We start from the raw sequence: 25482 nt of genomic DNA on the forward strand, positions 1-25482 counted from the left end.
AAGCAAGGTGGGCAACAGCCCCGGGCCGGGGGCTTCTGAGCAAACCATACCCAGCCACAGCGCAAGCACGGAACCAGGTTCCAGCTCAGCAGAGGCCCCTGCCTTCAGAGATTTTCTTTTCAATTTGAAATTGGTATCGAGATGATTGCTTATACTCAGGTGCCATTGTAAGAAATAATACAGAGATCCCTCTTAGGCCTTTGCCCAGTTTCCCGCAATGGTAACATTCTATAAAAACTATAGTATGACACTGCAGCCAGGATGCTGACTTTTATTCAATCCACTGATCTTCAGATTTCTTGTTTTACTTGTATGTGTGTGTTCTACACAATTTTATCACCTGGGTAGGTTTTCATGTATTCATCTCCAATGTCAAGATACTGAACAATTCCAACATTGCAAGGATCCTTTTACCTTCCTCCCCTTTCCACAGTCCTTAGCTCCTGATAGCCACTAATCTGACCTGCATTTCTAAAAAATTTTTTTTTTCTTTTTCTTTTTTTTTTTTTTTTTTTTTTTTTTTTTTTTTTGAGACGGAGTCTTGCTCTGCCGCCTAGGCTGGAGTGCAGTGGCCGGGTCTCAGCTCACTGCAAGCTCCGCCTCCTGGGTTTACGCCATTCTCCTGCCTCAGCCTCCCAAGCAGCTGGGACTACAGGCGCCCGCCATGTCGCCCGGCTAGTTTTTTGTATTTTTTAGTAGAGACGGGGTTTCACCATGTTAGCCAGGATGGTCTCGATCTCCTGACCTCGTGATCCGCCCGTCTCGGCCTCCCAAAGTGCTGGGATTACAGGCTTGAGCCACCGCGCCCGGCCTTCTTTTTCTTTTTTAAGATGAAGTTTTGCTCTTGTCACTCAGGCTGGAGTGCAGGGGCTCATGGCAACTTCTGCCCCCCAGGATTCAAGCGATTCTCCTGCCTCAGCCTCCCAACTAGGTGGGATTACAGGGGTGCACCACCATGTCTGGCTAATTTTTGTATTTTTAGTAGAGACGGGGGTTCTGCCATGTTGGCCAGCTGGTCTTGAACTCCTGAGTTCAGGTGATCCGCCTGCCTTGGCCCCCCAAAGGGCTGAGTTACAGGCGTGAGCCACTGCACCTGGCCAATTTTTTTTTTTTCCAAGAATGCTCTATAGGCCAGGCACAGTGGCTCACACCTGTAATCCCAGCACTCTGGGAGGCCAAGGCAGGTGGATCACCTGAGGTCAGGAGTTCAAGACCAGCCTGGCCAACATGGTGGAACCCTGCCTCTACTAAAAATACAAAAATTAGTGAGACATGGTGGTGCACGCCTGTAATCCCGGCTACTCAGGAGGCTGAGGCAGGAGAATCACTTGAACCAGGGGCGGAGGTTGCAGTGAGCTGAGATCCCACCGCTGCACTCCAGCCTGGGCGACAGAGCGAGACTGTCTCAAAAACAAAAAAAAAAGAAAAAGGAATGCTATACAAATGTTATATAAATTGCACAGCATATAACCTTTTGGAATGGACCTTTGCATTCAGCACTCTCTGGAGATTCATCCAAGTTGTTACCTGTATCAATAATTTTCTCCTTTTTTTTTGCCGAGAAGTAGCCCATGGTATGGATATACCACAGTTTCAGCATCCATCTGTTGAAGGACATCTGAGTTGATTCCAATTTGGGGCTACTACAAATGAAGCTGCTATGAACATTTGTGTACAGGTTTTTCTGTTAACCTAAGTTTTCATTTCCCAGAGAAAAATGCTCAAAAGTCAATTGTTGTGTTGTATGATAATGCATGTTTAGTTTAGCTATTTTCTTTTAAATGGCATTTATTTATTCTTGGTAGTGATAAACATGATAAGGAAAATAAAAACATTTAGTAATCTAAGCAATCTACTTTTCCCTGTCTCTTTTTTTGATGTGTATGGTATATATATCTTTTAAATAAAAAGTTTTATATCCTGTTTTCCCCCAATAAAACGTATTGTAAGTAAAACTGTATTATTAAGCGTTCTAAAATATCATTTTTAATGGCCCTATAAGATGTCATTATGCAGCAACAGCATAATTTAACCATTCTATTTCTGCAGATTTAGGGGTCTCTAATTTTTCCTTTTTTTTTTTTTTTTTTGAGAGCGGAGTCTCACTGTGTCGCCCAGGCTGGAGTGCAGTGGCGCGATCTCGGTTCACTGCAAGCCCCGCCTCCCGGGTTCCCGCCATTCTCCCACCTCAGCCTCCAAGTAGCTGGGACTACAGGCACCCGCCACCGCGCCCGGCTAGTTTTTTTGTATTTTTAGTAGAGATGGGGTTTCACCGTGTTAGCCAGGAGGGTCTCGATCTCCTGACCTCGTGATCCACCCGCCTCGGCCTCCCAAAGTGCTGGGATTACAGGCTTGAGCCACCGCACCCGGCCTCTTAATTTTTCCTAAAAGGATATGTTGGTAAATGTCCATCAACAGGTGAACAGACGATGTACAATGGGATGTTATTCAGCACTAAAAGGGAGTGAATATCTGCAGGTCTAGATAACCAAAAAAGAAAAAAAAAAAAAAGGAAAACCAAGGATTGAACACTAAAAAGAAGTGAGACACACAACATGGATAAATCTCAAAAAAAAAAAAAAAAAAAGTACATCCTGAATGTCCTTTTCTCCACATTTATATTCCCTATTCATATAAAATTCTACAAAACTGCAAACAAATCCGCAGTGACAGACAGTAGACCAGAGTTTGCTTGGGGATGGGAGTGTGAGGGAAGGGGCAGGAGGGAGTGATTACAAAGGGACACGAGAAAACTCTGGGGGTGGGGGCAGCAGGTGGCAGATATGTTTTCTATCTTGATTCTTATAAAATTATACATATTATGTGCAGTTTACTGCATGTCAATTATACCTCAACAATGCTATTAAAATGGAAAGTTTTTAAGAGGGTGCCAATTTTTGGTGATTTTCTTAGACTGGACTACAAATCAAAGTACAATAGCAAAAAGAAAAAACTTAATTTAAGGCTCCTGGTATTATTGCCAAATTGCTTTCCAAATTAACTAATGTATTAGCATGTCCATCTTGGTGCACTTTCATCAACAGTGAGCCCCGCACATTTTTAAAACCTCTGCTGACTTGATGGGGTGAAAAAAAAAAAAAATCTTTTTTTCACTAACTTGATTACTAGTGAAATTGAGTGTTTTCGCATCATTTAATTGGCCATCGGTGTCATTTCTTTGATGAACTATCTATTTATGCAGGTTGCCCATTTTTTTTTTTCCTACTGGGAGTTAGGAAATACCTTTACATGTAAAAACTACTATTTGTATGTCACAGAGGTGGCTAATAGTTTCCCTAGCTTATTTCCTTCTATTAATTTTCTGTTGTTTTCTAAATGCTCCTTTATTTTTAAAAACATGTAATTTTTCTTATTATAAAAAGAATACACACTCATTGCAAAAATGTAGAAAACCTAAAAAGATAATGACGATTATTTAGAGATAATCATCATTAACGTACTGGTATATATTCATCAGGCTTTTTTCTTTTTTTTTTTTTTTTTTTTTTTTTTTTTTGAGACGGAGTCTCGCTCTGTCACCCAGGCTGGAGTACAGTGGCCGGATCTCAGCTCACTGCAAGCTCCGCCTCCCGGGTTTACGCCATTCTCCTGCCTCAGCCTCCCGAGTAGCTGGGACTACAGGCGCCCGCCACCTCGCCCGGCTAGATTTTTGTAGATTTTTTTAGTAGAGATGGGGTTTCGCCGTGTTAGCCAGGATGGTCTTGATCTCCTGACCTCGTGATCCGCCCGTCTCGGCCTCCCAAAGTGCTGGGATTACAGGCTTGAGCCACCGCGCCCGGCCCATCAGGCTTTTTTCTATGCATGACTATTTTATTTATTTTATTTTTGAGACAGAGTCTTGTCTGCCACCCAGGCTGGAGTGCAGTGGCAGATCTCGACTCACTGCAGCCGCTGCCTCCCAGGTTCAAGCAATTTTCGTGTCTCAGCCTCCCGACTAGCTGGGATTACAGGCATGCACCACCACGCCCAGCTACTTTTTGTATTTTTAGTAGAGTTGGGGTTCTGCCATGTTGTCCAGGCTGGTCTAGAATTCCTAACCTCAGGTGATCTGCCCGCCTCAGTCTCCCAAAGTGCTGGGATTACAGGCGTGAGCTAATGCGCCCAGACAACATGACAATTTTTTAAAATTATTATACATACAATAGCTTTTTGTCCATAGTATGGACATCTTCTGATAGCAATATATACTAACCAGATACCAAGAGCTTCAATTTTGGAGCTTCTTCAGGTTCTTACAGTGTTCAGTGATGTCCAAAGTTAGGAACCACTGGTCAACATTATATTTTATGGCTGAATGGACTATAATTTATTTAATAGTATATCTGTTGATAAAAACTTAGATTTCCAATTATTGAATATTACAAACAGCATGAAATATTCTCATTTATAAATCTGACTAGTCTGATGATTTCCTTAGGATAAATTCCTAAAGTGAAATTTGAAAAACTGAATGCACACCTTAAGTTACTGCCAAATTGCTCTCCAAAAATGTAACAAATGTACAAGAGAATCATAACCACTGTGGGCCGGGCACAGTGGCTCACGCCTATAATCTTAGCACTTTGGGAGGCCAAGGTGGGTGGATCACCTGAGGCCAAGAGTTTGAGACCAGCCTGACCAACACAGTGAAACCCTGTCTCTACTAAAAATACAAAGATTAACTGGGCATGGTGACAGGCACCTGTAGTCCCAGCTACTCGGGAGGCTGAGGCAGAAGAACTGCTTGAAGCCAGGAGGTGAAGGCTGCAGTAAGCCGAGATTGCACCACAGCATTGCAGCCTGAGCGACAGAGCAAAAACTCCACCTCAAAAAAAAAAAAAAAAAAAAAAAAAAAAATTTAACCACTATATATACGTGTCACAGAAAAAATCCATCTGTTTAGGTAATTCGAATCAGTTTTTCCTTTGTAATTTCTTTGTTTTTATGCTTAGAAAGTCATTCTCCACCCAGTGATCAGCTATTGTTCATTGGTATTTTCTTCTAATACTTCACGGTTTCAAGGATCTTTGATTCACCTGGAATTTAATATAGTAAACAGTGAGGTAAAGTTTCATCTACCCTCCCCACCCCAAAATTATTCAGGCAATTACCCAAACTTTGTTGAAGAAATTGAAAACGGACTTGTGACATTTCCTTGATCATGTATTTGCTTCCCATTTACGGTAAAGGACTATCTATTCTCTTCCACCCATCTGGCCATCTCTCTGGGGCCAGCATGGCTGACTTTTAATTATTGGTGTTTTATAATACATTTTAATATTTAATATCTGAAGGGTCAAGTCTTCCGACATTGCTCTTCTTTTTCATAGTTGCTTAGATATTGCTCCTGCTTTTTTTTTTTTTTTTTTTTTTGAGATGTTCTTGGGAATAACAGTATAAAGTTCCCTTTAAAAAAATCCACCTGGAGCCTGGATACGGTGGCTAATGCCTGTAATCCCAGCACTTTGGTAGGCCGAGGCAAAAGAATTGCTTGAGCCCAGTTGTAGACCAGCCTGGGCAACATGGCAAGACCCCGTCTCTACAGAAAAATTTAAAAATTTGCGAGGCGTGGTGGTACATTCCTGAGGTCCCAGCTACTGGGGAGGCTCAGGCAGGAGGATCACTTGAGCCTAGGAGGTTGAGGCTTCAGTGAGCAGTGTTCGTGCCACTGAACTCCAGTGTGGGAGATAGAGTGAGACTCTGCCTCAAAAAAAAAAAAAAAAAATATCTAGTTGGAGTTTTTATTAGAATTGAATTAAACCAGCTGGGCCTGGTGGCTCACACCTGTAATCCCAGCATTTTGAGAGGCTGAAGCGGGTGGATCACTTGAGGCCAGGAGTTCAAGACCAACCTGGCCAACATGGTGAAACCCCGTCTCTACTAAAAAAATTCAAAAAAAATTAGCTGGGCATGGTGGTGCGCACCAGTAGTCCCAGCTATTCACGAGCCTGAGGCACGAGAATCTCTTGAACCCAGGAGGCAGAGGCTGTAGTGAGCTGAGATGAAGCCACTGCACTCCAGCCTGGGCAATGGAGCGAGAGCCCCTCCCCAACAAAAGAAATTTAAAAGATAAAAAGATAACTGATAAAACATTAATATCCAAAATTTATAAAGAATTTTCCTAGATCAATAAGGAAAAAACAATCCAACAGAAAAACAGGCAAAGGATACAAACAGAATATTCACAGGAGACAGCTAAAATGGCCATAAATAAATAAATAAATAAAACACATTTTACTGGTAGTCAGGGAAATGCAAATTAGAGCAAGAATGAGATGATATTTCATATCTCTGGATTGGTAAAATTAAAAAGTCGGATAATACCAGTGTTAATGGGCACACAGAACAACAAGGACCCTTATATGTTGTTAGTGAGATTATAAATGTGAATGGTCACCTTGGAGAACAATTTGACACCACTTAGTATGAAGATGAGCCTATTTCATAACCATGCAAGAGCATGCCTGAATATGCCTCCCCTACACAAAGCACATACACAAGGCATAAAGAAATGCATAGATACAAACATACACCTACTAGAATATTCACACAATAGCAACCATCAGCAGGAGAATGGATAAACTGCAGTATAGCTATCCAATGAGATACAATTCCACAGTTACAGTGAATGAACTATACGTGTAATGTAGCATAAACAAATCTCAAAAACAATGCTGAGAAAAAAGTAAGTTGCAGGATAATTACACCATGCTGTCATTTATTTTAAATTTTAAAAAATAGGCAAAAAGGAGACTATAAATTGCTAGAGAATACATACTCCTAGAATAAAGTATGACAACATGGAGGGCAAGGATACCCATTACCTTCATAATAGTGATGTTACTGCTGGAGAGATGGAAGGGGAATAGAGTTAGAATACCGAGGGGACCTAAGTATTTTATTATTAAAAAAATAAATCTTCACGCCGGGTGTGGTGGCTCATGCCTGTAATCCAAGCACTTTGGGAGGCCGAGGCAGGCAGATCACTTGAGGCCAGGAGTTCAAGACCAGTCTGGGCAACACGGTGAAACCCCGTCTCTATTAAAAATACAAACATTAGGCAAGGTGGGGTAGTCCCAGCTACTTGGGAGGCTGAGGCACGAGAATCACTTGAACCTGAGAAGTGGAGGATACAGTGAGCTGAGATCCTGCCACCACTGCACTCCACTGTGGGCAACACAGCAAGACTCTGCCTCAAAATAAAAAAACTAAAAAAACCTTGAAATAAATACAGTGAAACTTTCATTTATTAAATCTGGGTGGGAGATACATGGGTGTTTGTTGTATATTTCTCTGTATCCTTAATGTATATTCAAATATTATATAAATATAAATGATGAGGGAAGACAAAGAGCAATTTACTGCCTTAAATTTAACCGAAATGAAAAGGGGATGAAATGTGTTCAGTTTTCATAAACATCCTTGGAAATCCTTCTAGATCCCTTTCGTTCAATTCCAAGAGAGCCATAAAACTCTCTTCTAACGTCTGCACACTGCCACGTGCAATTAATAAAAGTGCTTTGACAGTGCTGAGGAGGAATGAAAGGAAGGAAAAGAGGAAAACATTCACATAAATAAATACTTGTCTCCATACAAAAGGACAATTTTGCTATCTCCTCTCTTGCCAACTTTGTAATTATTTATGCAGAATAATGAACAGCCCCTGGGAGATGTTCCTAAAGCAAGACTCCTGGGATATCTATTTGGAGCATGGAGGAGGTTAAAATGACAGGGCTGGGGAAACATTTTGACCCCACTGTGGTTCTACAAACAAGAAGAACTGTTCTTCAGAAAGTCTTCAGCAATGCTTCCGGAAGCCATCGGTCTCACTTTGCTTGGATCTGATCTAAGCCTGCCCAGAACAGCTTGGGATATGGCCAAAGCAGCCCATGGTGAATTTCAAAGGGAGCTCACCTTTCTCTCAAGCTCCTGCGTAATTGCATCCAGGACCACCTTATGGTGTGCAAACACTAGAAACTTCTCTCTTCCACTTTCCAGTAGGTCCAAGATATATTCACTGCATTTGACAATGACAACAAAACAGATTAAACATATACTTCTTATGTTTTATGTGTCTCTGGTACGTTACTGAAACATTCTTATTATCTAGGATCACAGAAGATGATCAACGGTTTTCACTTTACCTCCAACTATCATTATAATGTGTTTTATATACAAATTAGAGTGTCCTCTGTAGATCTGAAAGTACTTAGGGAGGGGACTAAGGAATTATTGACAGTACACAAATTTCTAGAAGCTAAACATTGAGACATACACAATACTAAAGAGACATTCCAGGAAGGATCTCCAGCTCCTCCCACTTTAGACCTCAAATGACAGGGCCAGTAGTTAAGTCAGTAGTAAATAAATTCTCTTCCAAGGCAGAGGACTATGGAGAGAAGGATCTCATTTGTTCGGCCTCCCTTTAATTTACTTCTCTGTTCCATCCACTGTGTTTTTTCTTAGCTTCCCACTTTTTTTTTTTTTTTTTCTGAGACTGAGTTTCGCTCTGTCGCCCAGGCTGGAGTGCAGTGCTGAAATCTTGGCTCACTGCAACCTTCGCCTCCCAGGTTCAAGCAACTCTCTTGCCTCAGCCTCCTGAGTAGCTGGGATTATGGGCACCACCATGCCCAGCTAACTTTTGTATTTTTAGTAGAGATGGGGTTTTACCATGTTGGCCAGGCTGGTCTCAAACTCCTGACCTCAAGCGATTTGCCCGCCTCGGTCTCCCAAAGTGCTGGGATTACAGGCATGAGCCACTGTACCTGGTAAGCTTCCCACCTCTTATCTTTCGCTTGGCCTTAAGGTGGCTACCCTCAGGGAGCAGTGGGGTGGGAAGTCACCGGGTTAAGAGACCCTGGCTGGGTCCCCCTCTCCCCTGGTGGCTCCCTGAAGAGGGATCACAATTCCAAAGAGGTAAGCCCAGTACTGGCAAGTGAGCTCCTTCACTGAAGCCAGCCATGGGTACATCTGGGCGGGGAACAGACTCTGCCTTCCTTAAAGAAGGATATGTCTCAGGTGGGGGAAGGGTACATGGACTGCCCTGTAAACATCCAAGAGTCATTTCAAACGACACTATGACTGACCAGGGCACCAGATTTGAGTTCAATTTGTGAACTGTTCATACTAATAGAATTTACTTTAATTATTTTGAGAGACATAAAATTTGCCATGATATAAGCAAAAAAGTTTATGGCTACAGCATCAAAAAGTCACAAGGCCACAAAATCTACTTGGTGAGCTCATAAAAACCACAGGCCCCAATTTTCCTAATGCCTCTATCCCCTCTATATCTTATACACAGCTTTGTTGTTCTATAACCTTCTACAAGTTCCTAGGCTTGAAATATCTGCCTACCACAACAACCTTGGCTTTTTTTTATTAAAAGATGCCCATTAAAATGAAAAAACAAACAACAGCAAAAAAGAAAAGAAAAACAACTAGCTGAGGAAATTGGGGTTTTGAAGACGTACAATCTAATTTCCACTTACTAGCTGTGTGACTCTGAGGTCCAGAGAGTCACAGATTTACTCAGTGTCTGCATTTTAAAAATGGAGCCAGTGTGACTTACGTGATCGCACAAAGATGCTGTAAATGTGAAATGAGTTCGCAGGTGTAAAAAATGTTTGGAAACTACAAAGTACTATACAATTTATTGTATACAGAATTTTGAGAAAGTATATATAAGGTATGACCAAAGTTTGTTTATGAGGTGGTAGAAAGACTTAAAATTTCTAAGGGAAATGGGTGGCTCCGGGCGCAGTATCTGAAGAGAGAGGCACCCGGTGGACTCTGAATTTTATAGGTCCTGAGCTCAGGGAGCAAGGGAGAAACGCATACCCTTGCCATCTGTTATTCCACAGCACATGAGAAATGGGTCGGCGGGGGCAACTCAGATAGGTTTCTGGGAGAAAAGTTTCCAGGCCATAAAAACCACATCTGGAGTTCATTAGCTCCGTAACAGTGTCATAAATGAAAAGGGCAGCGCCCAGGAGGTAAAAGGGAGAGGCCAGTACTGGGCAGTCTTTCCAGGGAGCACTGCAGATGGAGTGGTGTGGGGAACTCTCTTGCCTCAGTGGAGGGTGTGGAGAGGTAGGTGGGCCAAGTACGAGGGTGGGGAAGATATGTTTCCTAATTTGCCCCCAGATCTCAGTCCCCACAGCCAGTCTGGCATCACTCAGCCCTACGGAATCCATTCTTATTGTGATTTCATCAGTTGGACCATTACCCTGCCAGAGCATCACATGAATGTTAAACAAAAAAAAAAGTCAGGCAAACTACACATCATTAGAATTGCCAGGTTCCTACCCCAGTGATATTTAAATAGGAGTGGGTTTTTCTTTAAGAAAGGCATACAATTGAGGATTCTGTCATGAATAATTCTAAGAATAGAAATTATTACTTTAGCTTAGTTTATGAGGTGGAAATAGAATTAAGCATGACAATGCCCATATCTTTTGAACAAACTTTGACATTTCTCTTTTTATTTAGGTTAGTAATGGATGACAATCCCTGACTTTGGGGAAGACCCAAGTATCCCCATAAGGCAGCTTTTCCTTCTCATTTTTTTCTCCTAAAGGCACATATGATCCCAGTTCTCCCAGAAAAACTCTCCCTTTTAGTGTTGGGGACAACCGCACCCTCCTAGGGCTCCCAGCCTACTTGGCTCAAGACAGGATCGCTTTGGAACCCAGGTGCATCCTAGTAGTAGCTCCAGTTACTGGCCAATTTACACCTTGTGGGTAATTAAGGGCATGGTGCCCTAAACTTTTACTTTTTTCATTTTTCCCTTGAGACAGGGTTTCAGTCTCTTGCTTAGGCTAGAGTACAGTAGCACCATCGTAGCTCATTGCAGCCTCAACCGTCCTCCCTCACAAGCAATCCTCCCTCCTCAGCCTCCCGAGTAGTTGGGACCACAGGTGTATGCCACCATGCCCAGCTAATTCTGTTCATTTTTTTGTAGAGATGGGGCCTCACTATGTTGTCCAGGCTGGTCTCAAACTCCTGGACTCAAGTAATCCTCCCACCTTGTCCTCCCAAAGTGCTGGGATTACAGGCATAAGCCTGGCCCCTACATTTTATTTTCAAGGCAGCTATGATTCGACTCTCTGATCATCTGTTTTATTTTTTCCTTCCTCAACAAAAGGCACATTTAATCATCTCTGGTCATTTCTTAGCAGTAAAATCATTCAGGCAGGCTAAAGTAATAAGTTGTTTTTTTTTTTTTAAAGATGAGAGAGAGAGAGAGGTCGATGCTTAGTGACCACTTACATGACAGATGGGATTTTAGCTTCAGCTGTTCTGTTGAAGAAGAGAATGAGGGCGTCTTTCTGCTGCTGTTTCTGTTGAAAGAGAAGTTAAGAATGTTAAGTGCCCCAGTCTGAGACTCTGGGATGAGTGGATCTAATTATTGCTCCTATGCGTTTTACAAATCTCAACCACCCGTCACCAGAGTCAGGAGACCCTGGTGCTGACAATAATTCCCCTTTCACTTTCGCCAAGTCAGAAGAACTGTCTGGGTCTGGTTTTGTCCTCAGAGACAGCATTAGAGCTACTCTGCCACTGTCCAAGAACTGTTGCAAGAATCCAAGAGGCAAGAAACATAAAAGCTCTTTGGAAAAGCATTTCAGGTAGGCATTTCACCATACATACCAAACCCATGTGACCCACTGAAATGTGGCCTTGGTTAAGCATACCTATTTACCACAGCCTGGTGACAACTTACATGTGACATTTCCCCAACTTGCTTTTTGCTTCCCTCTTTTCCTCTGCCAAGCTGTGACTACCTGACTTACAGAGCTTACCTCTGTCCAAGACTTACTTAATCAATTCCAATGGACCATGACTAGTCTATTTTACTATCATTTTATTTTACCTTATTTTTTATTTTTTTGAGATGAAGTCTCGCTCTGTCTTGCCCAGGCTGGAGTGCAGTGGCACGATCTCGGCTCACTGCAGCCTCTGCCTCCCAGGTTCAAGCGATTCTCCTGTCTCAGCCTCCAAGTGGCTGGGACTACAGGCATGTGCCACCATGCCCAGCTAATTTTGTATTTTTAGTAGAGACAGGGTTTCACCATGTTGGCCAGGCTGGTCTCCAACTCCTGACCTCTGGTGATCCACTCACCTCGGCCTTCCAAAGTGCTGGGACTACAGGCGTGAGTCATTGTGCCTGGTCTATTTTAGTATCATTTTAAAACCATTATTCAGATGTTCTTGGTCTACCTCCCCCATAAGGTTATTAACTTCCCAGAAGAAGAAACGGTGTTTTCTTTAGGGTTTACATTTAAGTGACTCCTAATAAAGACTGCTAACACAGGAGATGCTCAAATCGTTTCATAATAATGTGAGATCACATTTACTATTGCTCTGGCCTCCCAGAGATCATATTCTTACCATCATCGGTAAGAGTGTCCCCCCAAAATTCATAATCTGAAACTTAATTTCCAGTGCAGTGGTGGTAGGAAGTGGGGCATCTGGGAGATGCTTAGGTCATGAGGACAGAGAGCCTGTTTGTTCCTTCCACCCTCTTTGAAACAGAGACTGGGCCCTCACTAGACACTGAATCTGCTGGCTACTTGACCTTGAACTTCCCAGCCCCTAAAACTGTGAGCAATATGTTTCTGTTTATAGATGACTCAGTCTAAAGTATTTTGTTACAGCACAAATGGACCAAGACAGGTGGCCATCTCCTTCCACCAGCAAGCACGGTTTTACAGGTGGACCCTCTTCTTGTGCCTGGCCTCTGTAAGATCTGTGACTGACAGGACAGCTTCCCCAGGGAACAAAGACATGATTCAACAGCAATAACATCTATAGCCTTGAACCTGTCATTCTTGAGATCTCAATAACTCAGGAAAGCAACCACAGCCAGACTGTACCTAAAACTAACAACCATGGATGGAGGAAAAAGCTGTCTGGTTAAAACAGCTTCTTGGCTTTGGGGTTGTTTTTATTGTTTTTGAGACAAGGTCTTGCTTTGCCACCCAGGCTGGACACGATCATGGCTCATTGCAGCCTCAGCCTCCTGGGCTCATGCGATCCTCCCACATCAGCCTCCCAAGTAACTGGGACTAAAGGTGTGTACCACCACACCAGCTTTTTAAAAATTTGTTTGTAGAGACAGGATCTCACTATGTTTTCCAGATCGGTCTCAAACTCTTGGGCTCAAGTAATCCTCCCATCTCGGCCTCTTACAGTGCTGGGATTAGAGGCATGAGCCACTGCACCTGGCCAGCTTCTTAGCTTTGAATGATGTCTTTCCTCTAGGATTTTACCAGCAAAAAGAAAGATGCCGAGGAACCACAGGAAGCTGTGGGGTCACTGATTTAGACCATAGATCCCTTTCATATCCTACATGTGTCTTAGCAGTGGCAGCCACCTATCCTATTTTATATCAGGCTCTGGAAACATACACAACTTTTCACCTGTGGCTAGTGAGCTCAGATTTCATGAAATCCATTTATGGACCTCTAAGGGTCCCCGGCAGCAGGCTAGTCCTCCAACCCAATGCAGTTTCTAGTAGCCAAAGGGGCAAGGCAGGCTTACATATGATGACCTCACTCGCAGCACGTGTGCCTCCATCAGACTGCACCCCATTCGGTCCCCCTCTACAGTTTTACTCCTGTGTCCTTCAGAGACAGCCTACCCCTCCCACCCACACTCACTCATGCCACTCTCCCTAATAAGAAAGAAAGAGGGCAAAACAAACAGATGGAAAACCGCCGAGAAGCACTTTCAGGAATCCTGCCCTAACATTTAGCACCTAGAGTTGATGAGAGTGTGAAGAAACAAACACTGTTACACATGACTGGTGGGCTGGTACCCTGGGCTAGCCCTTCTGCGAATGATGCAGCAAAACGTACCAACCCCCTTTAAAATATGCCAAAACCCCATCATCCAGCAACTCACTCCTTAAAAGTGATTCTCGTTATAAAATCACATGTGCACAAATTTCTATGTAAGCTACTTTTTCAGTACAGTATTACTCAGAATAGTGAGCAACTGAAAATAACTTAAAGGCCCAACAAAAACGATCCATGAAATGATAGCCATGTGAGAAAACACTACGCAGTCTTTAAATGTAATGGTTTTGTTGTTGTTGTTTTTGTTTTTTCTGAGACAAGGTCTCTCTCTGTCAGACTGGAACGCAGTGGCACAATCACAGCTCACCTCAGCCCCAAACTCCCAGGCTCAGGTGATCCTCCCACCTCAACCTCCTACCCGAGTAGCTGGGACTTCCCACCTCAGCCTCCCACCAGAGTAGCTGGGACTACAGGTACACACTACCACGCCCAGCTAATTTTTTTGTATTTTTTGTAGAGACAGGGTTTTGCCATGTTGTCCAGGCTGGTATCAATCTCGTGGGCTCAAGTGATCTTCCCGCCTTGGCCTCCCAAAATGTTGGGATTACAGAAGTGAGCCAGCATACCTGGCTAAATATTATGTTTTAAGAGAATATTTAACAACATGGAAAAGTCTTCATAAGTCAGTAACCTGTTTTCCTTCCCACTTGACGTGTTTGTATGATCCCAGTTCTGCTTTTAAAATATACGTATTGCTTATTGCATATATAAAATATATTTTATATATATTTATATGCAGATATAAAAAATATATCTTAAAGCAACATATACACACATAATTATAGAAAAATACTCAAATTATATATGCCAAAATTATGGTTGTATAAAAGATGATTCTTTTTTATAGTATAGTAATAAAAATAACAACTAACTCTCATATACCACTTATTATGGGTCAAGCAGTGTTCTAAGAACTAAGCATGCATTAACTCATTTAATAATTAGCATTGCTATAAGGGAGGCACTATTAACACCACTGCACAGATTAGGAAACTGAGGCAAAAAAAGTCAAGTGAGTATACTTGTCACACTGCTACTAAATGGTAGAACCAGAATTTGTAGCACTTAAAAGTGCAGGCTCTGAGGCTCAAATATCTGGGCTGATGGTGAGAATTTAATGACCCAATACACGTAAAGCACCATGCCCAGCACATAGCAAGTATTCAATAAATGTTACTGATTTTAAGTATTTTTCTTTATTTTTCAGATTTTATACAATGGATATCTATTGTATTAATCCTTTTAATGTGGGAGAAATCAATAGCTTTAGCTTTAAAAAAACTCCCCCAAACTATGCAGACATAATACTCTCTATTCATGATCTTACTTCTTTTGCCAGCTACTGGCCAGGAAATTTTAAATAACCTGCATTCTTTGTTCCTGACTAGACCTTAATTAAATTAGATCCAATGGAGTTTTTAAATTTTTCTACATCGGAAATTTGAGTGGATTATCAAATGGCAAGGGTGAACTGATATTGTCACCAGGAAATCTGTATGGACTTGTTCCATTTCTCTGCTCCTGGTCTTGAGGACGAAAAAATGGCTTTAGACAAAAGATGACCATAGTCAGCTTTCCTTAGCCTATGAAGCGAAATCCATTATTTCAGCTGAAAAAATGAGAAAAGGCTTTCATTGTACATTATATTCTATAAATTGGCTCCTTCACCTCGGCTCCTGTGATATAAAGTTTTTTAAGAAATGTATTCTTCCAGATGGAAAGGTGTGAAGGAACAAAGAAAGAATCAATTCTCGACAGGCAGGTCAGCAGTGCTTGGCTGGAGTCACCATGATTTGCAAAATTGCAAGGAAACTTGGGACTAAAAAGTAACTTAAAAAACTGGGGGCAGTGGAGAGAGGGGACTTTCTATAGATCCATAGGGCCTCCTTATTAGACTAAAATCATAAAAAAAAACCAAAAAACATAATTCCCCATTTTAACCCTTCCAACTCAGGATTTCATAGCTGGCCAGGGTTTGGAAGACATGCCTATGGTCATGTAGTCCAGCCTCCAGCTGATGCTGACTCCCTTCCTGAAGTAAGTTACAGCAACGCTCCTGATTAGATCCATGGTTTAGAAATGCACCAAATCAATGGTTTTAGAAATCCAAAGCTTCTGATGGCCCGAAGCACAAAGCACACACATCTGTTTTCTACTTGGATTTTCCATTATAAAAATGGATTTATATTAAAACACAAAAAGGCAGCAAGTTCTTAAGGAATTATTATCTGAAAGAATTTAGTGACTGGCTTCAGCCATCACACTGAAGGTAATCTGCACCAACTCAATTTCTATCTTTCAGGGATAAACATTTAATTTTCCTAAGACTCAAAGGAAACAGACAGCAACTCCCCAGTGGTGAACTGAGAAGAGCTCCGGGCTCTTTCTCAGCTGGATTCTTGAAGAGTGATGCTGCAATTTAGGCTTCATTTTCATCATCTGCAAAATGGAGTTAAGACTGCAGTGTTTACAAAGCAAGGAGGATAATCACCCAACAGGCAGGATTCTAGGCAACCGGCACTACTCTTATGTACTTTTTTTTTTTTTCTTTTTTTGAGAAGGAGTCTCACTGTCGCCCAGGCTGGAGTACAGTGGCACGATCTCGGCTCACTGCAAGCTCCGCCTCCCGGGTTCACGCCATTCTCCTGCCTCAGCCTCCCGAGTAACTGAGACCACAGGCACCCGCCACCATGCCCAGCTAATTTTTTGTAGTTTTAGTAGAGACAGGGTTTCACCATGTTAGCCAGGACGGTCTCGATCTCCTGACCTTGTGATCCGCCCGCCTCAGCCTCCCAAAGTGCTGGGACTACAGGCGTGAGCCACCGCGCCCAGCCCCTTATGTACTTTTCCACAACCAAAAGGGAGTTGTGGCTCCATTTCTAAGCAAGAAAATATGAAAATATCCCCCAAAATACCGGATTTGTATAGCTACCTACAGTTATGAAACACCTAACATTCCTAGGTTAATTTCATAGCATCACCAACAAGCTCAGAAATCAAACTTTCAGGTGGCATCTGAAACCATCTTTGAAAAGAGCCACTCCCTTTACTTGAAGAACTATACAAGTTGGCGGAAGTTTACAAAATGCTTTCAAATCTTGTTGCACTAAGTACAAAATTTCTACTGCTTTTCTGCTTTTCTTTTTGGCCATACTACACAATTCACAGTTGTGTTTTAACAAGCGAATGTGCTTTTCCTCCTTAATTCAAATGCCCACTAATTGCTTCTTCAGGTGTCTGCCTTGGCTGTTCCGGAACTGGTTCAGGAGCTGAACCAGGTATTGGTGAGGGTGTTCTCTGGGGAATCTCATGAAACACTAACCGACTTACTTCCATCTCACACACACAAGGAACAACTTTGCTGGCAAAAAAAAAACAAAACATAACATTTTATAAATATTCAGATCTTTGCATCTAAAAATATTGCATGTCTCCATTTTTCCATTAATATATTTGCTATACCAGTTCATTTGTTTTGTCTGGTAGAGTTCACCAGTAGACAAAAGTTATTGTTTAAGAAAAAGTTATAAGAAAAAACTTCAAATTGAGAAAAAATATTCTATTCATTGCATTTTTATCTCTAAAAATAAACAAAAGACCACCAAGATTGATTTTAGTGACAAAGCTTCCTGGTTTTACTCATGGTTCCACTGAAATATAATCTGGAACACTGGTCTATACATTCACATCAATGCTGTTTAACTTTGTTTGAAAACTCCACAGTAAAGAGATGATGCCTGCTCACTTACTCCAGACCATCCAGATTATTACATATAATACAGCATAAATTCAATACAGCTTGACATTTTGCCAGTGCATCCTCTATCCTGCTGTTTCTTCAAAGTTATCAATGAATCTTGCTCATCACATGGTAAAATAACATGAAAAACACGCATTCTGTCTCTTGTCATTCTTACTTATTTTGTAACTTCCCAGAAGGCTGAGATCTATGTCTAAATATCTTTATATGGGGTAATATCAAGCCCAGCGAATGCTTCATGATGTTGAAAAATATCAATGACTGTTATTTTCTCGGTAATGCAAATTACAAGGTTTTATCTAAGAGGACAGAAACAGAGCTGGTGTAGATTATAGCACTTAGCACAGTATGACACTAAAGACAGAAATAAAATAAAAGTGTTTGAAAAGCTAAAACCATCATAGTGAAAAGAGTCCTAAAATATAGGGGCAAGAGGCTTGGCTCCAACCTCAGCTCTGCGGTGGAGCAGCTGAGAGAGCCTGGCAAACTGCAATCTCTGTGAGCCTCAGTTTCCCTCTCTGTAAAAGGGGGATGCCAACTTCCTGCTAACCATAAATGCCTGTAATAGGGATTTAAAAGGTTAGGAGGATTTGAAAACTCTATTTTGTTATATGAATGTTGACTTACTATTTTGACTAACACAAATGACACAGTATGGTTAAAGGATTAACATATGTATCAAATATGTTAGGACTAATTTTCTAACAACTGTTACTAGACTGAGGCATTCTCAAAATATAGTGGACATAATTTCCACATTCTTTGAGGGATTCGGAATATTGATCACCATCCTGCTGTTGCCTGTGCTTATCTTTATGGCCATCCATCAACGGCGATTTATACAAGTATAAAACCACAAATTAATAAGGGATTTTTCAAAACTGACTTAGGTAGGCTGAGGAATGAAATGGACTTGCTCTTCTTGTTTAGAGAAGAGGGAAAAGGTTACAGAAAGGAAAGCTGAGAGAACGCCGGGTCATTTTCAAGGGCCCCTCATGGAAAGGAACGCCTAGACACGTCTGCTTCCAAATCCGTCTCGAGCCCTGGACTCACAGTTTTGTCCTTGGTGGTCATTTCCATGGCTGCAGCATCCAGGGCAGCTCTGGTCCTGGCATTGATCCGTCCTGGGGCAATCACCACTATCTTGCGCTGCTTGGCAGGCAGCTGGGAAAGGACGTCAGACTTGAGGCGCCGCAGCATGACCGCTTCCTCCAGCAGAAGCTTCAGCTCTCCCAGGTTGGAGGAACCTGAGTAGTCCCACCCCCAAGGCATCTGCAGAGAACAAGACAGCGATAGCCCCGTGAGGCTCCTTTCAGGCCCAGTCCAACAGGGATGTAGGATCCTAGGAGGTCCCTCTTCTCACAACCACCCCTGGCTTAGCTCAGAGACTTTCAAGTGACTTATAAGGACAAATAAACCCCCAGTAAAACAAATGAGAAACGGAAAGGAAAACAGAGAAAAAGTCAGGAATGAGGTGAGCAAAAAACACCTATCACGGCATTCTACAATTTGGCAGTGAGCTTTCTTTTCCAGCAGCAAATGCCAGAAGTCAAGCAATTGGATGTCCATTTTATTAAAAAACAAACAAAAAACTCGGCTTGTCAGACTATTCCTGTACACTAAATACTAAATCTTCCCTATGGCTTATCCTACAGAGTCTGTTGCACAATGTAATAAAATAATGTCAGTAACATATTTATTTGATGAGACTTACGGGGATTTTAAAAACTGTTGTTCCTCAGTATGGACTACACCAGCACAAACAAGTACAATATAAGAAAAGTAACTGCAGTGGTGTTGTTGATGGCAGCTGGGGTTGGCAGGAGGAGCCCACCACATAGGCTTCTGGCAGTCTGGCTGAATGTCTAGGCAGTCCTTCATAAACATGGCCCCCCTTGCTGAGTAGCTCATGGGAGGCAGTGAGCTCAAATGTCCATTACCTGTCACACAGCTAGAGAAGACGTTACCAGCCAGGCACAGTGGCTCACACCTGTAATCCCAACACTCTGGGAGGCGGAGGCAGGCAGATCACTTGAGGTCAGGAGTTCGAGACCATCCTGGCCAACATGGCAAAACCCTATCAAAAACAAAAATTAGCTGGCGCGGCAGTGTGCGCCTGTAATCCCAGCTACTGGGGAGGCTGAGGCAGGAGAATTGCTTGAACCTGGGAGGCAGAGGTTGCAGTGAGCTGAGATGGTGTCACTGCACTCCAATCTGGGCAACAGACCAAGACTCTGTCTCAAAAAAAAAAGAAGCCATTACCATTAAATACCCTATCCTTCACCAACAATTTTACTGGAAATGGAACTGATTTCTACAATCTTGTAGAAAATCAGGGAACTAGTGTGCCTGCTACTTTGTATTTTAAGGAGCTCATCTCCCCTCCTAGCTGATGAGCTAGTTACCTGAGGGTAGGGGCTAGGCTTTTCCATTATAGAGGGCTAGAGAGCCTAGCATAATAGTGGAGACAGAATAGGTGTCTCATAAACCTTTGCTAAATTGAGAGAAGGAAGAGATGGTCAAAGGTGGAGGAATAAAATGCTGTAAAGCTGTTTCTTCTTTTTAAAAAATACTCTGAAATCAACTGCAAGTTCTCAGCAAATGCCTTCAGAGAGTTAGTGGTTTGCAAATGAGCTCAGCATGAAGTTCTCTTTTCAGTGGTTTCTTAATGCATGAAGCTGGCAAAAAAAAAAAAAAAAAAAAAAAAGCAGCCCTGGCTTCTGGGTTGCATTAAATAAAAACCATGCTGAGAACAAGTGGATATCATAATTAATTTGGATATTGCTATGGCTTAAATGTGTCTCCCAAATTTCACATGTTAGAAAAGTAATCCCCAAATTCATATGTTGATTGAACGTGGGGCCTTTGGGAGGTAATTAGGATTAGATAAGGTCATCATGGTGGGTCCCCCATGTTGGGACTGGTAGCTTTATAAGAAAAGGACCAGAGACCTGAGCTGATACATATGCTCTTGCTCTCTTCTCCATCTGATGCCTTCTGCCACGTCATAAATATGAAGCAGCAAGAAGGCCCTCACTAGATGCCAGTGCCATGCTCTTGAACTTCCCAGTCTCCAGAACCATGAGCTAAATAAACCTCTATTCATTATAAGTTACTTAGTCTGTGGTATTTAGTTACAGCAACAGAAAACAGACTAAGACAGATATCATGCTCCTAGGTTCTAATACTGTTAGCTCTTAATCTTGTAGGTTAAAACTTAGTAATACCAAATAATTTGTTACTTTTTCTTTCTTTTTGTTTTGAGACAGAGTCTTACTCTGTCACCCAGGCTGGAGTGCAGTGGCATGATCTTGGCTCACTGCAACCTCCGCCTCCTGGGTTCAAGCGATTCTTGTGCCTCAGCCTCCAGAGTAGCTGAGACTACAGGTATGTACCACTGCATGCGGCAAAGATTTTAAACTGGACTTTGGGATAGTAACAATCCAACAAGTTTTTATTGAAAAATTACCACATACCAGGCACTGGGCTAGGTTGAAAGAAGGATGTGAAGATGAGGAGGAAGGCATTCTTTGCTGTATTGGGGAGGTGTATCGAGAAGGCAGGAAAAGGAGAATTCAAAGTTAATGCCTTAGTTTCTGGCAGGAGAAACTACGGAGGAGATGCTGGCCTAAGATTGGGAACATAGGAAGGGACAGTTTGGGGAGGAAAGGCAATGAATTTTATCTTCAGCCCCTTTCATCACTAGCTGAACATTACTATGCCATGGGCCCAGATAGTCAAGAAAGAGAAGATCCTTTTTAGAAAGTGGACTGTTTGCAAATAGGACAGAAATCTAAATCATACATGAAGAGTTTTGAGGCACCATGAAAACTATATAGCATCAATCTAATCTGGATTGATCTACAGGGAAAATGAATTAAATATATGATTAAAGAAGTATATGGCTTTTAAACACATTTAACAATTGGGAAATTTCCTGCCTCAATAACCAGCTAAAAATAGTTTGCAATTAACTATGCTAAGCACTACAATTTACATTATAAGTACTTTGTTTGACTGTAAGTGGATATTTTTAAAGTACTTGAAAACTTTTTTCTTCTTTTAAAAATTTAAAAAATAGGCCGGGCGCGGTGGCTCAAGCCTGTAATCCCAGCACTTTGGGAGGCCGAGGCGGGCGGATCACGAGGTCAGGAGATCGAGACCATCCTGGCTAACACGGTGAAACCCCGTCTCTACTAAAACATAAAAAAAAACTAGCCGGGCGAGGTGGCGGGTGCCTGTAGTCCCAGCTACTTGGGAGGCTGAGGCAGAAGAATGGCGTGAACCCAGGAGACGGAGCTTGCAGTGAGCCAGGATCCAGCCACTACACTCCAGCCTGGGCGACAGAGCGAGACTCCGTCTCAAAAAAAAAAAAAAAAAAATTTAAAAAATAAGGCAGACACTCTTATTTATATCACGTATTTGCACAGCAAGGCTTTTCCTTCATAGATGGGCAGTCCCCTCATAGATGGCTTGTAGGATAAGTTGCAGCCATTTCTCCAAAGTGTCAATACATTTGTGACTGATCACAAAACAAGGATCCCTAAGGTCTGAATTAATGTGGTTTTAAAAACAAAGATTCCACGGCAATGCATTTGTATTTATAGGGCTTCCTTGCCATTTGGGGAGAGCATTTTTGGGGTGCTGGCTATAGGTCCTGAGGTGCCTGCTCCACTGGCATTGCACTTACAGAGCCTATCCAAGGCAGTTTGGGATCAGACTCCCCAGTCTACCTTTATCTTTTTTTTTTTTTCCTTTTTGGCACAGGGAAGAATTTCCCACCTTTACTTCATATTCTTCCCATGCCAGGAGGAAGCCCTTATCCCATCACCTACTTCTTCCCTCTGCCTGGGGCCTCAGCCTCACTCCTAGCTCACGTCAGTGCCAGCATCTTCTCCAGGGCCAGCACTTGACATGGACTTTCCTTTTATAGCTCCAGCAGTGTGCCTCATGCAGAGCTGTGACCCTGGGCAAGAGGGCAGCTGGCTCTCAGAGCTCCACACACCTATACATCAGCCACTGGTCCCTTTACTGGAAAACGATGACTTGGGATCACCATAACCATTAAAACTAGACTTAAAGGGTAAGATGACCATTTTCCTCTTACCACTGAGGACATTTCAAAGCCATAGTAAGAAACAGAAGGACTGAAATCCATTTCCCTGGCCAGTGCTCTTCTGATCACATCATGGCCAGAGAGAAGGAAGAGAAAGTTAAGTGTCAAAATCAGGGTGAGAAATGGGTGGGCTGGGAGGGAAGAGATAATAAATACCCGCTTGGCATCACAGTAGCGAAGTCCAAAGGCATGAAACTGGGGGAAGAACGTTGGCTTGACTGCGATGATCTGCGTGTAGAGTTCTGCGGGCCGGGACATGGCTGGTGTGCCCGACAACAGGATCACCCTCTTGGCAACCTAACAGACAAACAGCCAAAGGTGCTCTGAACACAGGGAGGAGCACACAGGAAATGTTCAAAATGCCTCAGTGATGGAGGAGCTGGATGCCCTGGGTGTTGCAAGAACCTAATGGCATTGCCAATGCCAGCAGTTAGATGGCATTTCCTTTTCTTTAAATCCTCCCTGCCTGCCCTCTGCTGAGCTCTATCCTAGTACTTAACATATTACATTGAATTATAACTTTTCTGTCTCCCTTGTTAGATTGCAAGCCTCCTGAGATAAGGACTGGGCTGTATTCACCTTTATTTTCTGTAGCATATGCCTGACACCAAGTAACCAATAAATGTTCACTGTATGCTGCAAAAAAATTCACAAGGAAGCTAATTAGTATCCTAGGGAACACAGAGTAAACTCAAAGATTCCAGCATTGGACAGGAAGTGGGAGAAGACAGTGGCAGGTCTGAACTTTCTCCAGAGTGAATCTGTGACATGCAAGTTGAACTTAGATAATGACAATTACAATCAGCCCTCTCCCATTCCCAAGAGGAAGTGTCGGGGGTTGCCAATGTATACGTCTCCATGTGACTTTCTTTAAAGGAAAATAAGGCCTTTACTAACTCAGCTTCACAATGCTTCAAGCCTACCCTGACTCAGGCTCATTTTGCAGTTATTAATAACAAGAACCTTAAAAGGTGATACTTGGTTCCATTCTCCCTAAACTCAGCCCAGATCTGCAGCAGCGTGCTTAGCATGGGCAAGATGGGAAAAAATAGTTGGTCAACAGCAATGACAGATTCCAAGTTCCTCACACTACCGAGACACCAACCTGACCCATGGGGATCAGACCTAAAGATCCCACCTCCTATTATTAAGATGGGAAAGATGGTGAGAAAAAAAAAAAAAGGAGACACTTCCTACTGTGTTAGAACATAGAATCACTACAAATTACTGGAGGTAAAATTCACTTCAGCTCTGGGAAGGGACCCTACCAAGGAGCTCAGTTGTCTAGAAACAGCTTGTTAACCACTGTAACCTTGAGTTAATGACAGTAATACAAGGCAATTGCATGTAATAAATCACCTAGGACAATAAATTAGGTTTACAGATGGATACACTGCCTCATAAAAATAAATAAATAAAGGTGCAACAGTGAAAAAAAATCACTCTTTATAAATATACAATATATACAATTATCAAAATGCACTTGTGCCCTCACAGCAATCGCCAATATCTAATTCCATTATGACGGGAGAGCTATGAATGTCTCCAGCTATAATTTTCCACAGTTCAATTACCTAGGCCTTCTAATTTCCTGCAGGGTTTAAGGCAGACTCATTAAAATAACAATGAGCTGACGTTGGTAGCATCTCTTGCCTTGGCTTTAAGATCATTTCAATGAAAAAGGGAAAATGAAAAGTTTTATCAATAAGAGAAAATCTCCTCATCACCCCAAATCTATTCTTCATGTCGCTGTGCTGGCCTGGGGATGGAGCCAGGGCAAAAACAGTTCATGGATCAGATGATGGAAATTAACTCTGGGGTCTTCTGTCAGATATTTATAGGATATAGTTAGTATTGAATCGCTTCTCCCATACACTCCCCAGACTAGAGAGTGATGGGAGCATTGCAAAGGGGTGTTTGTGGGCCTCAAAAAGGCAGAGGCAGCATTACAAAAACAGAAAAAGACCAGCTTTGAAAAGAACGCAGAATGGCATCTCGTCTGTAATGGCGTGATTTGGCCTGCTCCCTGCTCAGTCCCCAACATGTGTCTATGTCATCACTATCACCCATAAGGGCTTTAACACATGCCCAGCTGCAAAGGTGTCATATGTCACCCTCTACTTCCTAAAACTCCCAAATCTAGGAAAACATAAATCTACAAAACTACAGAAATCAACACTAAATTGAACAGTTTACAGTGAATTCCCATGGCTATGGGAGAAAAGCAACACCTGAGAAAGCTACGATAGAACAATGTTAAAAAATACGTTCTGTGTGGTGTTAAAAAGATAATGTGGGCCGGGCGCGGTGGCTCAAGCCTGTAATCCCAGCACTTTGGGAGGCCGAGACGGGCGGATCACGAGATCAGGAGATCGAGACCATCCTGGCTAACACTGTGAAACCCCGTCTCTACTAAAAAATACAAAAAACTAGCCAGGCAAGGTGGCGGGCCCCTGTAGTCCCAGCTACTCGGGAGGCTGAGGCAGGAGAATGGCGTGAACCCGGGAGGCGGAGCTTGCAGTGAGCTGAGATCCGGCCACTGCACTCCAGCCCCGGCGACAGAGCGAGACTCCGTCTCAAAAAAAAAAAAAAAAAAAAGATAATATGATTCACATGTGCAGACACTGTTGGGGTCAGATGACCCTCAAAGACAGGCTTCGTTTCTTCATGGGCTGGGGGTGGGAAAATCCTGCAGAATAGATTGAGTTAGTGTATACATAATTCGCCACAGAGAGTTCAATGTA

At 42.4% G+C, this 25482-nt stretch overlaps 1 protein-coding gene across 7 annotated transcripts in view; it reads right to left on the reverse strand.

Annotated features, from left to right (window-relative positions):
- The window catches only part of SMARCAL1 (SWI/SNF related, matrix associated, actin dependent regulator of chromatin, subfamily a like 1), a 74974-nt gene that overhangs the window by 15596 nt on the left and 33896 nt on the right, over positions 1-25482 (reverse strand). For all 7 annotated transcript variants that reach the window (XR_004441582.1, XM_033230337.1, XM_033230332.1 and 4 more), the window contains 4 exons: positions 22895-23035; positions 18676-18894; positions 11272-11342; positions 7915-8017 (listed from right to left, as the gene is read on the reverse strand). Coding sequence is in view for 6 of the 7 variants with exons in the window: in XM_033230337.1 (XP_033086228.1) it covers positions 7915-8017; positions 11272-11342; positions 18676-18894; positions 22895-23035 (534 nt within the window). In the remaining variant the exon portion in view is untranslated. The remainder of the gene's footprint in view (positions 1-7914; positions 8018-11271; positions 11343-18675; positions 18895-22894; positions 23036-25482) is intronic.

The sequence above is a fragment of the Trachypithecus francoisi genome, unplaced genomic scaffold (assembly GCF_009764315.1).
Source record: "Trachypithecus francoisi isolate TF-2019V2 unplaced genomic scaffold, Tfra_2.0 Lachesis_group13, whole genome shotgun sequence".
Taxonomy (NCBI): domain Eukaryota; kingdom Metazoa; phylum Chordata; class Mammalia; order Primates; family Cercopithecidae; genus Trachypithecus; species Trachypithecus francoisi.